Raw genomic sequence first — 18975 nt, forward strand, 5'->3', positions numbered from 1 at the left:
GCTAATGTCAGCGGTGAGTCAGCAGTCTATCACTACACGCACACAGTTACCTGGATGAGCAGCTGCTGGCTGGGTGTGTTTGTTTCGGTCAGCTCTGCAGACAGAGAGGGGCGCTGTGAGAAGGCGGCTGTGGGCAGAGACAGGAAGGAGCCGTCGTCTTCACCATCACTCATCAGGAAGTCCACTGAGCTCGCTGCGGGACACGAGGGACAGACAAACAGCAGCAGGTGAAGGACATGCTGACGGACACACTTCCTTCGTATGATCAACGTTAAAATATACTCTTCCTGTCAGCCCGACCTGCCGTCAGCCGATCACTGCTGCACACACATAATCACTCTGGGTCCAGGTCCAAAGTTCTGGACTCAGTCCGTCCTGACTGAGGACAAACATTCAGTCTGACCTTCAGCTGCTGCTCTGACAGCTGCAGGCTGATGCTGACTGCAGGTGGAGGTAAACAAACTGACATCATCTACAGAAATACTGACATGTTTGTACAACTACGACCCAAAGATCCTGACACGTTTAAAATAAAGCCAGTCGACAACTTTAATAAGGTTTTAATCTTTTCCACTTTTTCAGCATCAGACTTGTTCAAACTAAGGCTGCACGACACGAGGAAAATATGCAGGAACTACAGTTAGATATATATCAGGCCAATAAATCATCTGCCAATAATGAAATGTTATTATAATTATGCACTATTTCAATAATTAAAATTAAAGCCGATAAATGAAACTATTAACACAAAGCCAGACTGCTTTACTTGACTTAACAAGGGCAGCATCTACACCCCGACACAGTGGGTGGCGCTACATGTACCTTTAAACTTGGGTTGTGAGACGCCAACAAACACAGAGAAGAAGAAGAACATGTGCAGCACGCTGTCTAGAAGACAAAACGTGGCAGTGTGGTCATCTTTCACAGCTCCAGAGGAAGACAACAGGACTGTGTCGACGGTCTGACCTCTGACCCCACAACACCCACCAGATCAACAAACTTCCTGCCCTGAACTGAACGCAGACAGCACCAACAGTCACATGTCTGAGTGCAGTTTTCTATGAACACTTTTAAATGATTAAAAAAAGACAAACACACTTTTTGTTCATGATGTGTTTATCGCACAAGTTGACAAGTTAAAAAACTGATTTCTGATTCAGATGATGAGTTTCACCACACTCACACAGACACACAAATAATCAGCACGTCAGAACTTCCAAACAACAGTGTGGAGGTGTTTTGGGAGGATTCAGCTGCTGCAACAGAAAGCAGGAGAGCAACTTCAGACAGATGAATTCAAACTGTCGCCCTGATGAGAACTGCAGACTGAAACCAGCCCGTCCCGTTAACTGTACGATTGTTCCTGGATCAGACCTCCTGATGTCGGTGTGTGTAAATCTCTTAAGGAGAAAAGAGTGAACAGAATGAAATCAGTAAGCAGATTGTTGGTGAGATTACCGAGGTCAACGTCCAGAAAACTAGAAACAACCTCAAACTGTTTCCTTCCTCTCCTCCTCCTGCTCCTCCTGCTCCTCCTCCTGCTACTGAGGAAACCTGCACTCCTCCTCAACACCACAGAAACCAGTCTGACCAGATAACAGCTGATAACCACCGCCGCTGACATATTAACCTGCTGCTCTGTGTGTGTGTGTGTGTGTGTGTGTGTGTGTGGTCACAAGTTTCTTGTACAAGGCCTCAAATCTTATCAACCTGAGAACAATCTGCACTCTGTGGGAAAAATCTGAGCATTAAACAGACTTAACACACACACACACACACACACACACACACACACACACACACACACACGGACTTATACCTGCTTTAAACCAAACACTGTTCTGCAGCGACACACTGAACAGTATTACACACACACACACACACACACACACACACACACACTCGTGAGAAAACGCTGAGCGTTTGTTTTTCCTGGACGACAGTAAATGTGACACACTGCTGAAAACACAACACACAGATAATTCAAACACTGAGAAGTCTCAACACACACACACACACACACACACACACACACTTCAAAAAAATCCCATCCACAGAATAGTTTAAAAAACAAAATGAATGAAAAAATTGAAAACACAAATAAAGCGCTGTGAGGAGCCAAACCATCAGGTAGCGACATCCACAGAAGGGTCAGTGTTATGGGAGTGTTGTAACATGGAGCAGTGACCTCTGACACTCATTCTGACGTCTCCAATCCTCAACATGGACGAAGAGTGACGGGACATTTATGTAAAGCCTCCCGTCAGCAGGTCAGAGCAGCGCCATGTTGGTCACGTCAGACACCGAATGAAACATCAACTCACAGAGGAGACAACAGAATACACTGATATCACATCCAAAAACTCAGTTTTCCCTCGCCCCTTTTACACCGCCACCTCAAGGCGGGAATTTCACGCAGTCACTCTGCCTCGCCATGCCGTATAAAAGGTACAAGGTGGAGCGGACAGACAGAGTCAGCTCTCCTTTAAGGCGGCAGCAGAGGGTTTAACAGCACCGAAACAACGTCTGTTAAAAGGGACAGTTGGCAGGACGGGAACATGGACATGACGGGTGTGGAGTTTTGACGACGTGTTATGTGTGTGACTCGGGACCACGGGAGACCTAAAAAGTAGCTGATAGCAGTTAGCAGCTAACTCAAACAATGAGGTCCAGGAGCTCCTTACCCTCCGAGCAGAGGACGAGATCAGCCGCCATGTAACAGGGACGCTACATGATTATTGACATGTGACGTCATTGTTATTGTTTATAAAGAGCTGCTGACACGTGTGTTATATGTCACACTAGAGGCTGACGCTGTTGTGTTACATGTCACGCCTCTTTGGATTCTGTGATGTCATCACGCTGTCTGTAAACACACACTGGAGCGACATGATGCCGCTGTTGTTTGGTTCTATGTAAACATGTAACGGAGACATAAAGACGGGACGTTGTTGCGACTCTGTGGCGCCATCTGTGTAAAAAGGGCTTCTGTCTACACGTCGACACCTCTTCGCCCTCGGCTCTTTTAAAAAGGATCCGTTTTCAGTGACCTCGAACACAGTCTGTGTTTTATAAAGAACCAAAACACACAGAAACTATCACATTAATATTGTCACAGATTCTGAATCTCACTGAGTTACTGTTGTTGTTCACAAACTAAAGAAATGTTTCTTCAGTTTTTACTGAATACTTGAAGCAAACTGTGAAACTATATCATTTATTTTGTTGCAATACTGTTTTCTTAAACTGATAGTTAAATGAACATATATATATATATATATAAATTCACTAATTTGTCAGATCATCAAGAATATTGTTATCACAACTATATCCTAAAAATATCCTGATACTATTTTAGGGCCACATCGCCTACTCAAGAACATATTGACTAATCAATAAACCAATCGAGTGGAAGGTGGCAGCCCTACTATTTTGTTGATTAATCAATTCAACATTCTGTCTATAAAATGTCAGAAAACAGTGAAAAAGGTGACGTCTTCAAACGTCTGATTTTGTCCAACCAACAGTCAAAAATGTTCCAAAAACAGCGACAGACAGAAAAGTGTTGGACGAGTTGGCTTCATAAAAGACTAACAAAGAATCAACTGTTGAAACAGTTTCTGACTGATCCTGTCAGCTGTGAACAAACCAAACCTTTTCATGATTGACACGACGGCCGGGAGGAAAATGATCTTTGATAGAAACAGAGAATAAACTCAGAATAATGAGACGAACACAGTCCGAGCAGAAACAGCAACTCTCTGTGAGTCTGTGACAAAAGCTGCAGTGTTGTTGTTAACCTGATCTGTCGTCTCCTGAGAGTCCGACTGTAAAACGATCAGCTGAGAAAAACACACACACACACAGAGCCAACAAACACACACACAGATAAACAAACAAATAAATAAACATGATGTGATCTCACCTGTTCGTCTACGCTCACACACACTCAGGTTTCCTCTGCTTCCTCTCACTGCTGAGCTCCATTCATTTCTAACAGGTATGACTCACCTCTACACACACACACACACACACACACACACACACACACACACACACACAGTCATGCCAAAAATGCAGCCACGCTGGTGTTTTCTGTTCCTCCTCCTCTGCGACAGACGTCTGACTCACCGTCCAATGAGATATCTTTCTTCCAGAGCTCCTGCAGGCAGGGGGCGTGGCTAAGGTCCCAGGTCTTTCTCGTGCTGAACATGACCGCCGGGCTGAGCAGAGCGCTGGACCGCTGGACCGGCTGCAGACAAACACACACACACACACACACACACACACACACACAGAGGAAAACAGAGCGTCACACCTGGGCCTTTCAGAATAAAGCTGACATGATTAAAAACAGTCCTGTGAAGGAAGTGGAGTTTTCTCTTTATAACAGCAGCTCTGCAGAACCCTGTTCACATGTTTATGTTACCTGAGGGCCACCGTAGGTTCACTGCAGGGTGGGGGAGGGGCATTTAATCTGCAACCTCACAGGTACATGTTACTGAATCCTACACACCCAACCAGGGACGTCAGTTTCTGTTAATTCTGCTCTCAACACCTGTTTACTGCCGACTGATTGGCTCTTTGTTCAGGAAACATAAAAATAAAACTGAGCTTTAGCACCAAATTTAGACGTGAAGACATTTTAATATGTTGTGATGCAAATGTTTTTGGTTTGGTTTTGCCGACAGACGGTTTGTTAGCTGCATTAACATGAAAAAATGGCGCCCAATGCCCATCCTCTGTTCTCTGTTTAGCTAACGTTGGCCTCTGCACTGCACACCAGCTGGTACGGGTGGAAGTTAGCTTGTAGCGCCACTCATTCGTGATTACCGCTAGTAACTGGGATGGCATTGCAGCCATACATGGTGGCAACTCTCTGATTTCCCCCTGGTGGCCACGGTGAGTAAGCAGCTTCATTTTGAGCTGCAAACCCCCTTTAGCATTGTCAATTATGTTAGCACAACTATCTGTGCTGACCCTGCTAACGGCACTAACAGCGCTAACAGTGATAACAATGCTAAGGGGGGTTTGTGGCTTTGAGCTGCTTCAGCTGCAAACACATCGGCGCTGCCGCAGTACGTCATGTGCCTCCCCAAGCACACACTGGACGTGTCGCACTGCAGTTCGTCAACAGACGACCACACAAAGTTATTACTGCTTTTACAAAGAGATCGTTAGCTTAAAATGATGTGTGGACTAATTAGCCCACAGAGTCGTCATCATAAAGACCATGCTCTTAAAGATACTTCCTGGTGAGTCACAGCTCTGGAGATCGGTTCTTCAGGGAGAAATTAACTTTAATTAGTGGCTGTTCACGCATGATCTGAAGCTAACACACAGGTGGAGGAAGTACAGGTCTGTCAGGTAAAGCAGTAACAGCTTTGTGTGGTCGTCTGTTACTGAGCTGCAACACGACACGTCCGGTTTGTGTTTGGGCGGCAATCTCACAACAGGTGAGTGGGTCCAGTGTGTCCAGGGCAACGCTGTTGGGTCAGGACGGCGTTACAACCAAGTCCCCAGGAATGGTGTTCAGCCGCACGGCAAATTTGTTCCAGTGGCCACTCACGGTATTACAGTGAAAAAAACCCCCACAGTTAGCACCATCTGAATAGAAAACAGCAGATAAGTGCAGTACTGTAAACGTCCATGATGGAGGAGAAGCTCCTGGACCAACTGGTGGTACTCCCCATGATCCAGCCTCTTTTTTAGGGTCTCATGTAGCCACACAGATCTCTGTTTATCTGCTGACAGCCTCTCACCCTCAACCAGAGCTACACAATCATAGTTTATATTTGATCGATCTGCTTCCATCCTCTCTGTGTCCGTGATGAGGGAGTACAATCTGTAGGTTTGAACAACTACCCAAGAGCCAGTGCAAATCAGCTGGATGATGTCCAGAGAGATCTGAACGCTGGCTTCATCCCACAGACTACACACACATCGTTATCGTACAGAGATGATTTAAAATCTACACCCTCGTGTCACACAGGTGAGGTCAGCTGTGTTTGATTTAATAAATCACTATCTCCCAACTCGTCTGTCCTCATCCCAATCCTCGACAGCCTCCTGTCCCGTCTCACCTGTGAGAGCCACCAATCAGACGACAGCCTCTACACTGACCCTGTTCCTTTTTGTCTCACCCGTCCATGTCCGCGGCGAGCCTTCAGCTCCAACGGATGGACGCAGCGCTCTCTCTCCAGCCAGCTCTTGTTGATCAGAGTTCCCACCCAGCCCAGCATGCTGCCGCTCCACACTCACATCCTGCGAACTGGTCCCAGTCGGCCATTCACACAGAACCAGTGACCTTCTGCCGAGCTGAGCCGACCCAGATCCACCTGACCTGGAGTCAGTTAACCCGCCTGCTGTCTCTGTCCTGAATGTCAGTGGGATTAGCAGCACCTGATCTGAGAGCAGCGCCAGGATGGACGCAGCGTGAACGTAATCTGTTAATCCTCGGAGCAGATGGCCTCGTTAACCCTCGACTGACCGCAGGACGCAGCCTCAGGCCTGGTTTACTATCAGATCACACTAAGAGGTTAATGAATGACTCAAACTCTCACTCACACATTCACCTCTCAGCGGCCACTTTATTAGGTCCACCTGGAACATCTAACTCAGTCCAAAAGTATGGAAGCCCTGAGAGGAAGAACCAAATCTGAGAGTTTATGACTTAAAAAGGGGAAATAAAAAGGTGTCATGGGTGCACCATAGTGTCATCTTCAGATCAACATTTTAATGTGTCCAATACTTCGGTTTAAGACCAAATACCTGCAGAATTGATGACGCTCATCAGCCTCAGCTGGACTCTGTGTTTAGTGATAGTTAGCTAATGTTAGCATTAAGGATGTCACTTTTTGTTTTTTTGTGATAGCCTGAAACACCCAGAAACCAGTAATCAGTTGAAGACATAGCGTGTGTACGGCCTTCTATACATCCAAGGCCAGAACGATGCTACTAACAGTAACTGCCAAATGAGTGGCAGCGAGCTCCCATCAGACCCAGATGGTGTTAACACATCTGGCAGCTGACTAACAGCGTCACATGAAAACCTTATTAGCTTTATTTTAATGTGACAAAGTGCTGAGACTAAACTGAGAGGAGCAAAATAAAGCTGCAGACGGACACGTGCACCCTGTCAAAAATATCCTCAGCAATAAACTGATGAACCGTTGACATCTCCAGCTGCAACTGAACATATTTTCATTATTGATTATTTTTATGATTAAAATCAATGAATAACCATCAAAGAGTCAAAAACCTCAAAATCTATAAACATAAAAACACATAAATATGTTTCCTGTGTTTTCAAACATTTGGCAGGATTTCACAACAACTGACTTATTCTCACATCGACGTTCCTTTGATGGTTAAAACCTCCAGGATACGAAGATATTACACACACACACACACACACACATACACACACACACACACGATGCATTGTGAGTGTGGATTAAAGCTTTAAGGATACAGTAAGATGCTGGCAGCCACACACACACACACACACACACACACACACACAGACAGTATGACAGAGTTATTAATGTTGACAGCTGCTGACACATTTCTCCCTGCAGACTGTCCACACTGCAGAGCTCAGCTTCACCTTAACCCCCTCCCCCAAAATATACACACACACACACACACACAGAGTTTGGTCTCAGCTCGGTTGATATTTTCAGTAGATGAGGAACACGTGGAACGATGACTTTTTTCCAGCCAAAGTTTCCAACCAGCCGAATGTTTCCTCAGAGACATCTGCTGCCGTCTGACACCTTCACACTCCACACACACATACACACACACACACTCTGGATCAGTGTGACACAGTTTACAGGTGAAACTGATCACCCAGTGATTCTGTAGCAGGTCACATGACGCCCCCTGGTGGTAAAGTTTACCGTCTTTCTCAGTCTGTTCTTTAACGCTAAAGCAATAAAAATAAAATGGTGGGCTCTCCTGTGGCAAAGTGGTCCCAGGGGAGGGGCCACACTAACAGTGATTCAAGTAGGACTTGATGACGTGGCATATTTGGACTTCCAGTGGGCGTCTGGTGCCCGGGCCTTGAGCCATGGGGCCTAACAGAGAGCTGCTGCTCAGCGGGCCCACCACCTGCAGGGACTGGGACACCTGCAGCTGCAACACGTCTGTCTGAACCACTGCACAACACACCACTACATTTATATTAGAATTAATCTTTTCATTTAAGGATCCACAGAAATGAATTAATCAGTGACTGACATCAGCAGCTGTGTGAGGCTGTGCTCAGACACAGTGACGCTGAGAGCTAAATGCTAACACTGATGAGTAATGTCTTATTTATGGTGTTAGCATGCTAACATTAGCTAATTAGCACTGATAACAGTCGAAGCAAAAAAAACTAGAGACAAAATATATTTATAATTGTTATTATTGTTACAGTTTAAAATTATGGTGCAGATTTATTTTAATTTCTCTCTTTTAAGGTCATTTCCTCCTTAATTTGTTTAACTCTTGTTTTCTTGTTTTTAATTTTCTCTTAACTACTTTCCTAATTTTTCGGGTCATTTCTTTTCTGGTTGCTCATCACCTCATCACCTTGTTTATAAAGAAATGAAGTCAATCAGCTCAGGTTTCAAAGGGTTAAATGATTACTATCAGATCATTATTAATCTAAAGATGAGCAGAGGGATTTATCAATCAACATTTAAACTGAAATATTTCCCCCAACATTTAACGTCACAATATTAAAACACTGACAATAAACCATGAAATCTGCAGCACATCATCTCTGCTCTGTTTCCCTCCTGGAGACACTCTAACATCCTCCTCTTCATCCCTCCTCCCTCCTCTTCTCCTCTAAACTGGGTCAAATCATCTCATTCTGTTGTGTTTCAGTCTCCATGTGTTCACAGTCAAACCCTGTCTGCACTCTCTCTCACACACACACACACACACACACACACACACACACACACACACACCAGAGACTCCACACAGACAGAGTGTTTCTGTAACGTGAGGTAAATCAGATCAAAACAAACTGTTGGTGTGAATGAGCTCATTAAAACATGATCATCAGTGTTTGTGTTATTTTCAATGATCTGATCTGATCAGCGTCTCTTTCTTTGTGTCTCTTCGTCCGTCTGTAAAAACAGGAGAGACATGTTGTGTTTCATCGTCAGCAGCAGACGAGTCTGTTCGCTGAGCCACAGCAGGAGAAACCGCTTCATTAAATCAGGCAGAAAAATGCTGGAGCAGCTTTTATGAAAAATAAACATATTTAAAATATGAGCCTCAGATATGAAGCAGTAACTGTTGATGTCTCTGCAGCCTGATGATATTCACAGTTTCTTCTCTTTCTCCTCTGACACAGCGTTTACATTTCATTTGTTTTCTTTTTAATTGTCTGTTATATTTTTTTCTGTCCTAGGATGCTCCTCCATCCCTGTGGAGGTGGAGGGAGAAAGGAGAATGATCAATCATCACTCATCACTGGTCGTCTTTCACAACATGTGTGATGTCCTATTGTTATTATTATTATTATTATTATTATTATTATTATTATTATTAATTTATTTATTTTTTATTGTCTCAGTCACTGTGTCTGTTCATGTTCCAGCTCAGCTGTTACTGTAGTAAAATAAAATGTGTCACCAGATGGGCGGAGCTACATTTGAAGTACCACATGACAGTCACTGAATCCTCCACAGGAAGTTCCTGCAAATGTTTCACAATAAAAGCTTGTTAAGGCCCATACACATGCCACGTTTTTTTGCACCTTAAAATTCATTGTTTTCAATGTAGACGTGCGACAGACGCACTCAAACGCCAGAGCAACACCGCTGCAGCAGGGCATGCATACCTGAGCACCCATTTTTCAGTTTGAGATAAACTGAGTTCAAATTATGGAACGCAGCAGCGCACACCTCATGTCATGTGATGAGGACCAACCAGTCACAGCTGACAGATATCTTTCCTTCTTCAGTTAATATCAGTCTGTGATAAATGTGAGAAGACCTCAGATGCAGCCTGCCGCCACGCTCTTAAAAGCTGCCACAGAAAAGGCACAAGAGTTGCACCCAGCGCCAACCTCTTGTTTTCCAGGTGGTTAAAGACGCGGCGTGTGGACGGCCTCTTAAAAAATGAAGGGATTCTCTCAGCTGAAACGATAAAGGGCTTTTAATTTGAAACAGATACAGAAAGTGTTGAGTTTGAAATGACGGCACAATGCATTAGATTTAACAGGACAGGGACGCCCAGTGGGTAGAGCAGGTGTCCCCTGTACAAAGGCCTTGCTGCAGCAGGCGTGGGTTTGATTCCAGCCTGCTGCCCTTTCTGCTGCCTGTTTTTTTTTCTTTCTTAAGAATAAACTGTTAGTCACAGGTTTCTGAGTCCAGCTGAAGAAAATGATGAACGTCATCAGCTCTGCAGGTTTCACCGGGTCAATGGTCTCAGGCTGTCAAAGGCAAAACTGACTGAAACCCACATCCCAAGCTGCAGCAACACATCTTTACATCATATTAGAGACACGTCTGTCCACAGCAGCAAACAGCTCTCTACTAACACACACACACACACACATATATACATCAGGGGACAATCCAGGGCTCAGTGTCCTGCTGAAAGACGCCAAAACACAGTGGAGACAGCGACCGACCAACCAAACACTGAACACATGAGTCGCTCCGTTAGCTGCAGCCTGAAACTAAAACCTTAACAGGAAGCTAAACCCTGCACAGCACAAAATATCAATGAGATATGAATCACACAAACACACACACACACACACACACACACACACAGCTGAATGAAGTCGATGAAAGCTCCACGTTTTGACCCACTTTAATAGTGGCTGAAATCACAATGAGACCTGGAGATTCTAAAAATACCAGCGTGTAGCTCCGCCCACACCTGCTGAGACAGGAGGGAGCGTGAGACCGCCGCTGCCACTGAACGCCGCAGGCTGACACGCTGCATCCACGATCATTTTCAACCTCTCCTCTCCCTCTACATGCTGCCGTTTGTCCCTCATCTGCACCTATCGATGGGTTACTGAATGGGCCTATGGGGCACAGGCCCTGGGGCCCAAACTGTCAGAGCCCCCGACACACCCTTCCCCTGCAAAATGTTGAAGGTAAAATCACAAGTACCGACCAGGAAGAGACTCAAAAGGACCACAAAGAGACACAATCAGAATCCCCGTCCTGTGGTTGTATGACTCCGCCCACCAGTCCACCCTGTGGTTGTATGACTCCGCCCACCAGTCCACCCTGTGGTTGTATGACTCCGCCCACCAGTCCACCCTGTGGTTGTATGACTCCGCCCACCAGTCCACCCTGTGGTTGTATGACTCCGCCCACCAGTCCAGTGTCTCTGACAGTCTCCATCCATGTCAGTGAAAACATGGATGCTTCACACACAGATCTATACAATCAGCACAGTTTCAAGATTAGAGTCACCAATTCAGTATCTGACCAAATGTCTCCCCTTCTGTTCCTGAGATATGACGTTAAAACATGATGATGTCACAGTCAAGCTGACCTTTGACCTTTTGACCTTCATGATCTTATCCTGTTAGACATTTGTGTCAAGTTTGGTCAGAATTAGTGAATGAATTCTTCAGTTATGGACAAAAACATGTTTTGTGACACACTGTCCACACTGACCTTTGACCTTTGACCACAAAACTCCAATCAGTTTAGTCTTCAGTTCGAGTGGATGTTTGTGCCAAATTTGAAGAAATTGCCTTGAGGCATTCTTGTGATAGCGTGTTCATGAGAACGATACAGATGGCAACCTGAAGACATAATGCCTCTGGCCGTGGCTATCACCGGCATGGAGGCCTAATAAAGATAACTGTGGATGATCATGTGACTCCTGAAACTGACGCGTGATCAGCTGATGGTTTCACCAGTCAGGAAGTCTCACTCTGTTGGTTTGTCTGAAGCATAAAAATTCTCTGACCTTCTTCACGCATATAAATCTTAAATATTTTCCAAGGTCACAGCGACCTTTGACCCTCGACCACCAAAATCTAATCAGTTCATCATTGAGTTTAAGTGAACGTTAGTGCCAAATTTAAATCAAAATTCCCCCAAGGTATTTTTGAAATATTGCATTCACAAAATGAGACAGGGAAGGTCACAGTGACCTTGACCTTTGATCTATGACCATTGAAAACTAATCAGGTCATTGTTAAGGCAGTGTGCATGTTTGTGCCAAATTTGAAGAAACTCCCTTCAGGCGTTCTTCAGATATCGCGTTCACAAAGACGGGACGTACGTATGGACAACGTGAAAGCATAACGACTCCGGCCATGGCTGTCGCCGGCGTGGAGAGGCGTGTCCTGTTCCTCTGTAGGAGAGGGGGTGGGGCCCTGAGTGTACCTGTGCCCAGGGGCCCACTGTCTCATAGTCAGCCCATGTCTGCACCTGTATCCTGTATCCTGTGTCTGCACCTGTTCTGCGGCGTGGTGTGAACACGTCCACCTTTGTTGGCGTGAGACGAGCTGGACAGTGAAATTACAACGAGAAGCTCCGCCTCTAAAACAAGACGAACGTTAATAAAAACCAAAATCATCAGACCTGCTTCAGCGAGCCGCAGACAGACGCTCATACATGTGAGACACAGAGACGATCACAGCAGGCAGAACACAGAGAGGAAACGTTACCAGACAAAAGGAGGATTATCAGGACGAGTGAGGACGTCCACACGGGGACAGAAATCACACAGAAAATAAAGCTGCACGCCGCCGTCCCTCTGAACACACGACACGTATTCAGGTCATCACTGGAAACACAAGCTGCTGCATCAGGTTACAGCCAGACCTCCATCTCACCCACTGCTCCCCACCTCTGTTCAACATGTCTGTGTTCTCCTCTCTATCCTGAGACCTCCGTCCCTCTGTCCCACCATCGCTCCTCTTTGTGTCCCTCCATCCCTTCGTCTGCTCCTTACCTCCCTCCCTGCGGCCTCACCGTCCGCATCATCGCTGCATCCTCCTCATCCTCGCTGCAGCTCCACACACACACACGCAGCAGGATCAGTGTCAACGCCACCCGTAGACCCCCTCAACACACACACACACACACACACACACACACACACCTTCCTCCCTCTCTGTTCCCCTAGCAACAGCACAGCAGCATCACACCTCCTCTGGCCCCGCCCCCTCCTCCTCCTCCCTCCTCCCTGATAAATATTTCAGCGTCAACTGAAGCGTGAGGAGCAGCTCCTCCCCCAACTGAAATATTCAACAGCCCTGTGTGTGTGTGTGTGTGTGTGTGTGTGTGTGTGTGTGTGTGTGTGTGTGTGTGTGTGTGACTTCAATAACTTAATCTGGAGTTTTTACTTTTATTTTGTCATTTTGTCTCTAAAGTGTTACATCACATCCTGTTTTTATATTTCTACACTTTGTTTATGTTTATTGTTCTTTATCGTAACTTCCCTTTAAATTAAATAAATACAATGAAATTTAAAAACTGTCCTCAGCTTGAAACTTTTTGGCGGTTTGAGAGAAAACAAATCATTTTTTGGCCTGAAATCATCCATCACATTAATATCTTAAATAGACAAATAAATATTTAGATGGAATTCACAGTTAAATATTTTAGAATCTTTCTAATCTTAAAACAGACGTAAAATATAAAACCATAAATTAATAAATGCTGAAATCAGATGAAATGTTTCTGTTCACATTAATGGTTATGGGAGGAGGTCTGGCAGAGATGAATGCACCTGTCATGTTGTTAAAGCATCAGGTCATCACTGACCTGCAGTTTGGTCGAGTGCATCAAATAAAGACGCAGTAAAACTACAGTTAGTCCAGAACAGAGATACACGACTGACCTGTGACACAAGAGCTGACATCATCAGACGTCGTTTGGTCACTGGTGAAGGACATGATGGTTTTTTCTCTGCTCAACAAATCCTCCAGGAAGCTTCAACTACTTCGGCTTCTTCTGAACATCATGTTGTTACAGGTGAATTTTCTCTGTTGCTGTCAGGCTGTCCTCACATTTTACTCAAAATCTTTAATCTGTTGTCTTTCAAATTCTCTGTAAATATTTGTTTTTATGTTTTTTAAAATCTCTTTTATAATATTTTTTCTATTAACTTTTATTATTTATAGATTTGTTTGTTCCACTGAACTCCAGATTATTATTTCTGTGTTTTTACTTCATTACTCATTCATGTGTGTTTATATGTTACTGTATGTTATAGTATGTGTGCAAGGCGAGCTGCTGCCCCTGGTGGGATTAATTAAGTTGTCTGAATCTGATTTATGAGAAATATTTTATTGTCTAAACTCCAGATATCCTTTAACAGCAATTTCTTACAGTAGTAACGGCGATTAAATCAACACTTGGCGTGAGGCAAGAGGGTGTTTTTCACTTCCACCATGCTGTGATGATCAGAGGGATGAAATTATGGGATGGTTTGCCATCAGACATCACACATATAACAAGTGCAGCTGTTTTTACAAAGAGGTTAAAGACACAAGAGGTTGTTTGTTTATCTTGATACAGTGTGGATACTTGTTGTCATTGTTGCCATTAATAGTTTTATTGTGGTTAATCTATTGGTTTGTTTTTTTGATTCCTGTTTTCTTGTTGTATTTTGCTCCTTTGTGCCTTGGCTTTATAAAGATATATTTGTGTTACACTATGACGTAATGTTCGCTTGTGTGGACCCCAGGAAGAGAAGCTGCTTCTTGGTAGTGACTGATAAACAGATAAACACATGTTTAAAAGCAGGATGTAACAAACTGACCGTAATGTAAAGACTTTAATGGAGCTGCAGACAGTTTGAACCTGACAGGTAAAAAAGAGAAACGCTCATTCCTGAAGTCAGTTTAATAGAAACCTTCACAGCTGATCTTTGATACAAGTACAGACGGGGGTTTTTGGGGCTGTGCAGGATCAGTTTGTGTCGTCAGAGATCAGCGGTCAGATTATCATCATCAGATGATGAATGTGTGGTTACATAACTCCTGATCTGATGGACAGAGACTCCACACACACCAGCGTCCACATGTAAAAGGATTTCAGCCTCTAAACATCATGTGATCAGAAACATTCCTGCTGATGACAGCAAACGTCACGCTGACGACCGCAAACATCCCATTTCACTGGAACGTTGACCAGGACATACACGCGCACACACACAGACACACAGACACACAGACACACACACACACACACACACACAGCAGCAGCATGACAAGTTTCAGTTCTAATGTTTCTCCATGTGCAGTGAATCAATAACAACCAGCAGGATCTCTGTCGTCCAATCAGAACCTCCACAGAGAAATGTTGAATTTAGGCCTCTGGCTTCACAAAGACTCTCTGACTGATTCACACTCTGATAAAGAGCGACATCACCACGACCACAGCCATGTGCAAACGTCTCTTTGTATGAAACAGGCATGTTTTATCCACCACTGCACATAAAGTCAATATTTAACAGAAGTTGAATTTGTTTCAGCTTCAGATCAAAATCAGTTTCCTGCAGCTTCATAAAATACAGAAAAAGTCAAACAACAATAAACACAAGAGATGTTTCAGTCAGAGGCTGATAAACTCTACACCATGTATGGACTCGACTCACATGACTCGGACTCGAGTCACAAATTTGACAACTTTACACTTGACTTGAAAAAAAATCAAAAAGACTCAATTTGGATTTTAAAGGCTCATTTATGCTCAACGTTAAATACGGATCTGGATACAGACGCAGCCTTCTGTCCGTGCTCTGCGTTCATTTCGTCCGTATTTCTGCACCTTTCCATAAAGCTTACGGATACGGGCCAAACGGAGCAGTACCACCAGGAACCGTGGGGGCAGTGTTGCTGTCACTACCCGATACGTAGCTCTAGTGAGACACGAAGAAGAAATAACAATTCAATTTCTTTCATCGGCAGTACTAGAGAAAAGAATTCTCCATCCTCCAGTCGCGATGTATTTAACGGCCTCACCGACCACCGCCTCCTACAACGCTGCCTCTGTTTTTGTCTTTTATGCAAGAGGTACATTATCAATATCTCCTCCACAGTCGCCATGTTTGTTTCTGAGTTTGTTGTTGTCATGAACTTTTGACTCTGGGCTGCCCCCTGGTGGATATATTGGTTAGCATCCATGCCAACGTAAAGGGCGCATGGAAGTATGTGGGCAGTGACGGTAACATCGTTTGAAACGGACGTATACATTTTCGTACGTAAAGGGAGCATAAATGAGCCCTAACACTGATGACTCGTGACTTGACTTGGACTTGCCACCTTCCTCCAACCCAAAGATGAAAGTCTTTAATGAATTTTCCTTCACTTCCTGAATCAACCAACATTAAAACTGTTTGTTGTCAGAGTGTCGACACTGAACTGCTCAGATGATCCACTTTGTTCATCATCCAATCAGACTGCCGGAGAGAAGAACTGATGTTACGTTACTGACCGCCAGTTGAAAAAGAAATTAGTACTAAAGATAATTTAGCTCACGTGCGAAAACTTCATGGTCAACAAAGAACAGACTGCAGTATGTAACACGTGCAGGTTTTGTTGACGAGATGAACTGTTGGTGGTGGACACACATAATGACTAAAATGTCATAAAGTTCATCAACTGAAATGTTTTGAATTTTTGTCGACCCAATTTTTTTTTCAATTTTCAGCGACTAAAACATTTTGAATTTTCGTTCTCTGATATGTGGACGAGTTTGATAAACTGAGGAGTTTCACAGGCACATTGGAGATTATGGAGATTCTCGTAGTGACTTCCTGTTGACTCGTCTCCGTACACAGGTGGAAATGAGGCATAAGTCGTCCATATTTGTGCAAGTTTTCTGAAAGCTCACAGATACACATCACATGGAGCAGAACCACCAGAAATTCTAACAGACGTAATGAATCAGTAATATAGGGAAGAGAATCCTCCGTCCACACGTCAGGATCTATCTAATGACCTCACAGACCTCCGCCATCCACAACAATGCCTCCATTTAAAGGTACAATATTACGACCTCGTCCACGGTTACATCTTTAGTTGCTATGTGAAACTTTTGACTCCGCCCTCTGGTGCCATCTATTGGCTGTTTCTATGGCAACATAAATGACACATGGAAATATGAAGACGGGGACCTTTGCAACGTTTGAGACAGGATTTATTTTCATTCGTAAAGGGAGAATAAACGACGGCGTTAAACTGTCGACCTGAACTGTGTCCGAGGTGGAGAGACAGCTGCCGGCCAATCAGAGAGCAGGATTCTACACGGCATAAAATAATTGAACTTCCAGGAAAGTTTAATGTTTAAAGTTTTAGTGTTTCGTTTACAGCTGCGGTCGGATCAGATAACGTTATCACCTCTTTTCATCTGGTCATCTGATCTGGATTCATCTGGATTTTGTTCTTTCAAGTCGAGGGTGAAGAAGTATTCAGATATTTTACTGAGGCAAAAGTCGCAGTATGACAAAATAAAAATACTCCAGTACAAGTTAAAGTCCGGCATTAAAATGTTTCTCAGATAAAAGTAATGAGACGTACTCAAAATATCAAAAATAGAAATACTCAGTGTAGAAACGAGTTATTATTAATTACTAATTATTTTATGCATCATATATTCATGAGATGATTCTGTATGTTTTGTTAAATCTAACTAAAGCTGGAAATACTCGTCTACAGTAAAAGTACCTCAGATCTGTACTTGTAAAAGTACTTTCCACAGCAGTTGGTAAAACACAGACCCTCTTGTGTCTGAACCTGATCTCCATCTGCTCACCTGCCCTCGCTTCCTGCTGTCGGGGACGTTACGCACGCCGCCACCTCCTTGTCTCCTCTTCCCTTCAGCCCTGCAGCTCCTCGCTCCTCTCCGCTCCACCTTCACTGCATCATCTCCTCCACGCTGAGACCTGGACGCCCCCCACACCTCAGGGACGCCTCCATCCTCAGGACGGTCTCTCTGTCCTCCACCCTCAGACCTCCGTCCGGACTCCAGCGCCTTGTTGTTCCAGCTCTTGAGGAGGCTGTGGAGGGTCAGGACCGCCAGGGTGCACAGGACGTACATGACCTTGTTTCACAGGTCCAGCTCACCTGGAGGAAACCGCTCAGACCGAAGGTTACTCTCTGTGGACGATCAGCTCCATCGTATCAGGTGAAGACGAGGTCGTCCAGGTGAGAGCCGGCAGTGTTTCCATCCTCAGACGTTTGAATTCAGCCTCTGTGTCCTCGTCTGAATATTTTCCCTCCGGCTGAACGAAGCTCATCAGCTGTTTTAATCTGCTGCACTTTGTTTAATCCGCTCTCCGTCTCTGCTTTTATATCTCACCTGTTTCACCTCTGCACTGAGCCCCGCCCCCTCACAGTCCACAGCTCCTTTCCACAGAACTGATAAACACCAGTGGACCTTGTCCCGTCGTCTCTGTTGTTGTCACGTCCTCAGCGATGTGAACAGTAACCAGAGCCAGCAGCTTCAGTTTCTCAGTAACTCAAGACTAGCACAGCGATCTGTCTTCACGTCAGGTTAAAGTCGCAGACACGTCATTATCACACTTATTCAACATCTGCACGCTGAGCAGACGTTGATTAAGTATTCTTATAAACACAGAGGAGCGAGGGGCAGTTCAGTGTCACACAAAAAAGACAAAAAAATAAAGAACAATTGGGCTGGATTTTGATTTTTGTTTGACTTAAAAAAGTAATGATTTAAACAGCAAGTCACAGGGCAGGAACAGAGTTTGACCTCTGGTGTTTCACTTGAAAACATAATCTGAAAAGAAAAAAATAAAACTAGATTTTTGTTTGTATATGAAAAAATATAAGACCAGAATAAAACTAAAACAAAACGCAATTTTTCCAGCTAGATTTCAATTTTTGTTTGACCAAAAAAAGAATTAAATAGGAAGTTGCAGAAACAAGATCTGACCTCTGGTGTTTGACTTAAAAAAATTGTTTTTCTAGAAAATACGTTTAATTTTTTTTTGCATTAAAAAACTTTAAAAGCA

The 18975-nt window shown here is 44.2% G+C and overlaps 1 protein-coding gene across 4 annotated transcripts in view; it reads right to left on the reverse strand.

The window, feature by feature from the left end:
• kifc3 (kinesin family member C3) overlaps window positions 1–18975 on the reverse strand; it is a 59953-nt gene that overhangs the window by 21123 nt on the left and 19855 nt on the right. For 2 of the 4 annotated variants that reach the window (XM_078173074.1, XM_078173072.1), the window contains exons 1-3: window positions 17754–18172; window positions 4132–4252; window positions 51–193 (exon numbers count right to left, since the gene is read on the reverse strand). In XM_078173074.1, coding sequence (XP_078029200.1) covers window positions 51–193; window positions 4132–4252; window positions 17754–18038 — 549 coding nt within the window. In that variant the 5' untranslated portion in view covers window positions 18039–18172. Of the gene's footprint in view, window positions 1–50; window positions 194–4131; window positions 4253–12942; window positions 13098–17753; window positions 18173–18975 lie in introns of those variants that run through there. The other 2 variants (XM_078173076.1, XM_078173077.1) reach the window with 2 other exon arrangements.

The sequence above is a fragment of the Epinephelus lanceolatus genome, chromosome 2 (assembly GCF_041903045.1).
Source record: "Epinephelus lanceolatus isolate andai-2023 chromosome 2, ASM4190304v1, whole genome shotgun sequence".
Classification (NCBI taxonomy): Eukaryota; Metazoa; Chordata; class Actinopteri; order Perciformes; family Serranidae; genus Epinephelus; species Epinephelus lanceolatus.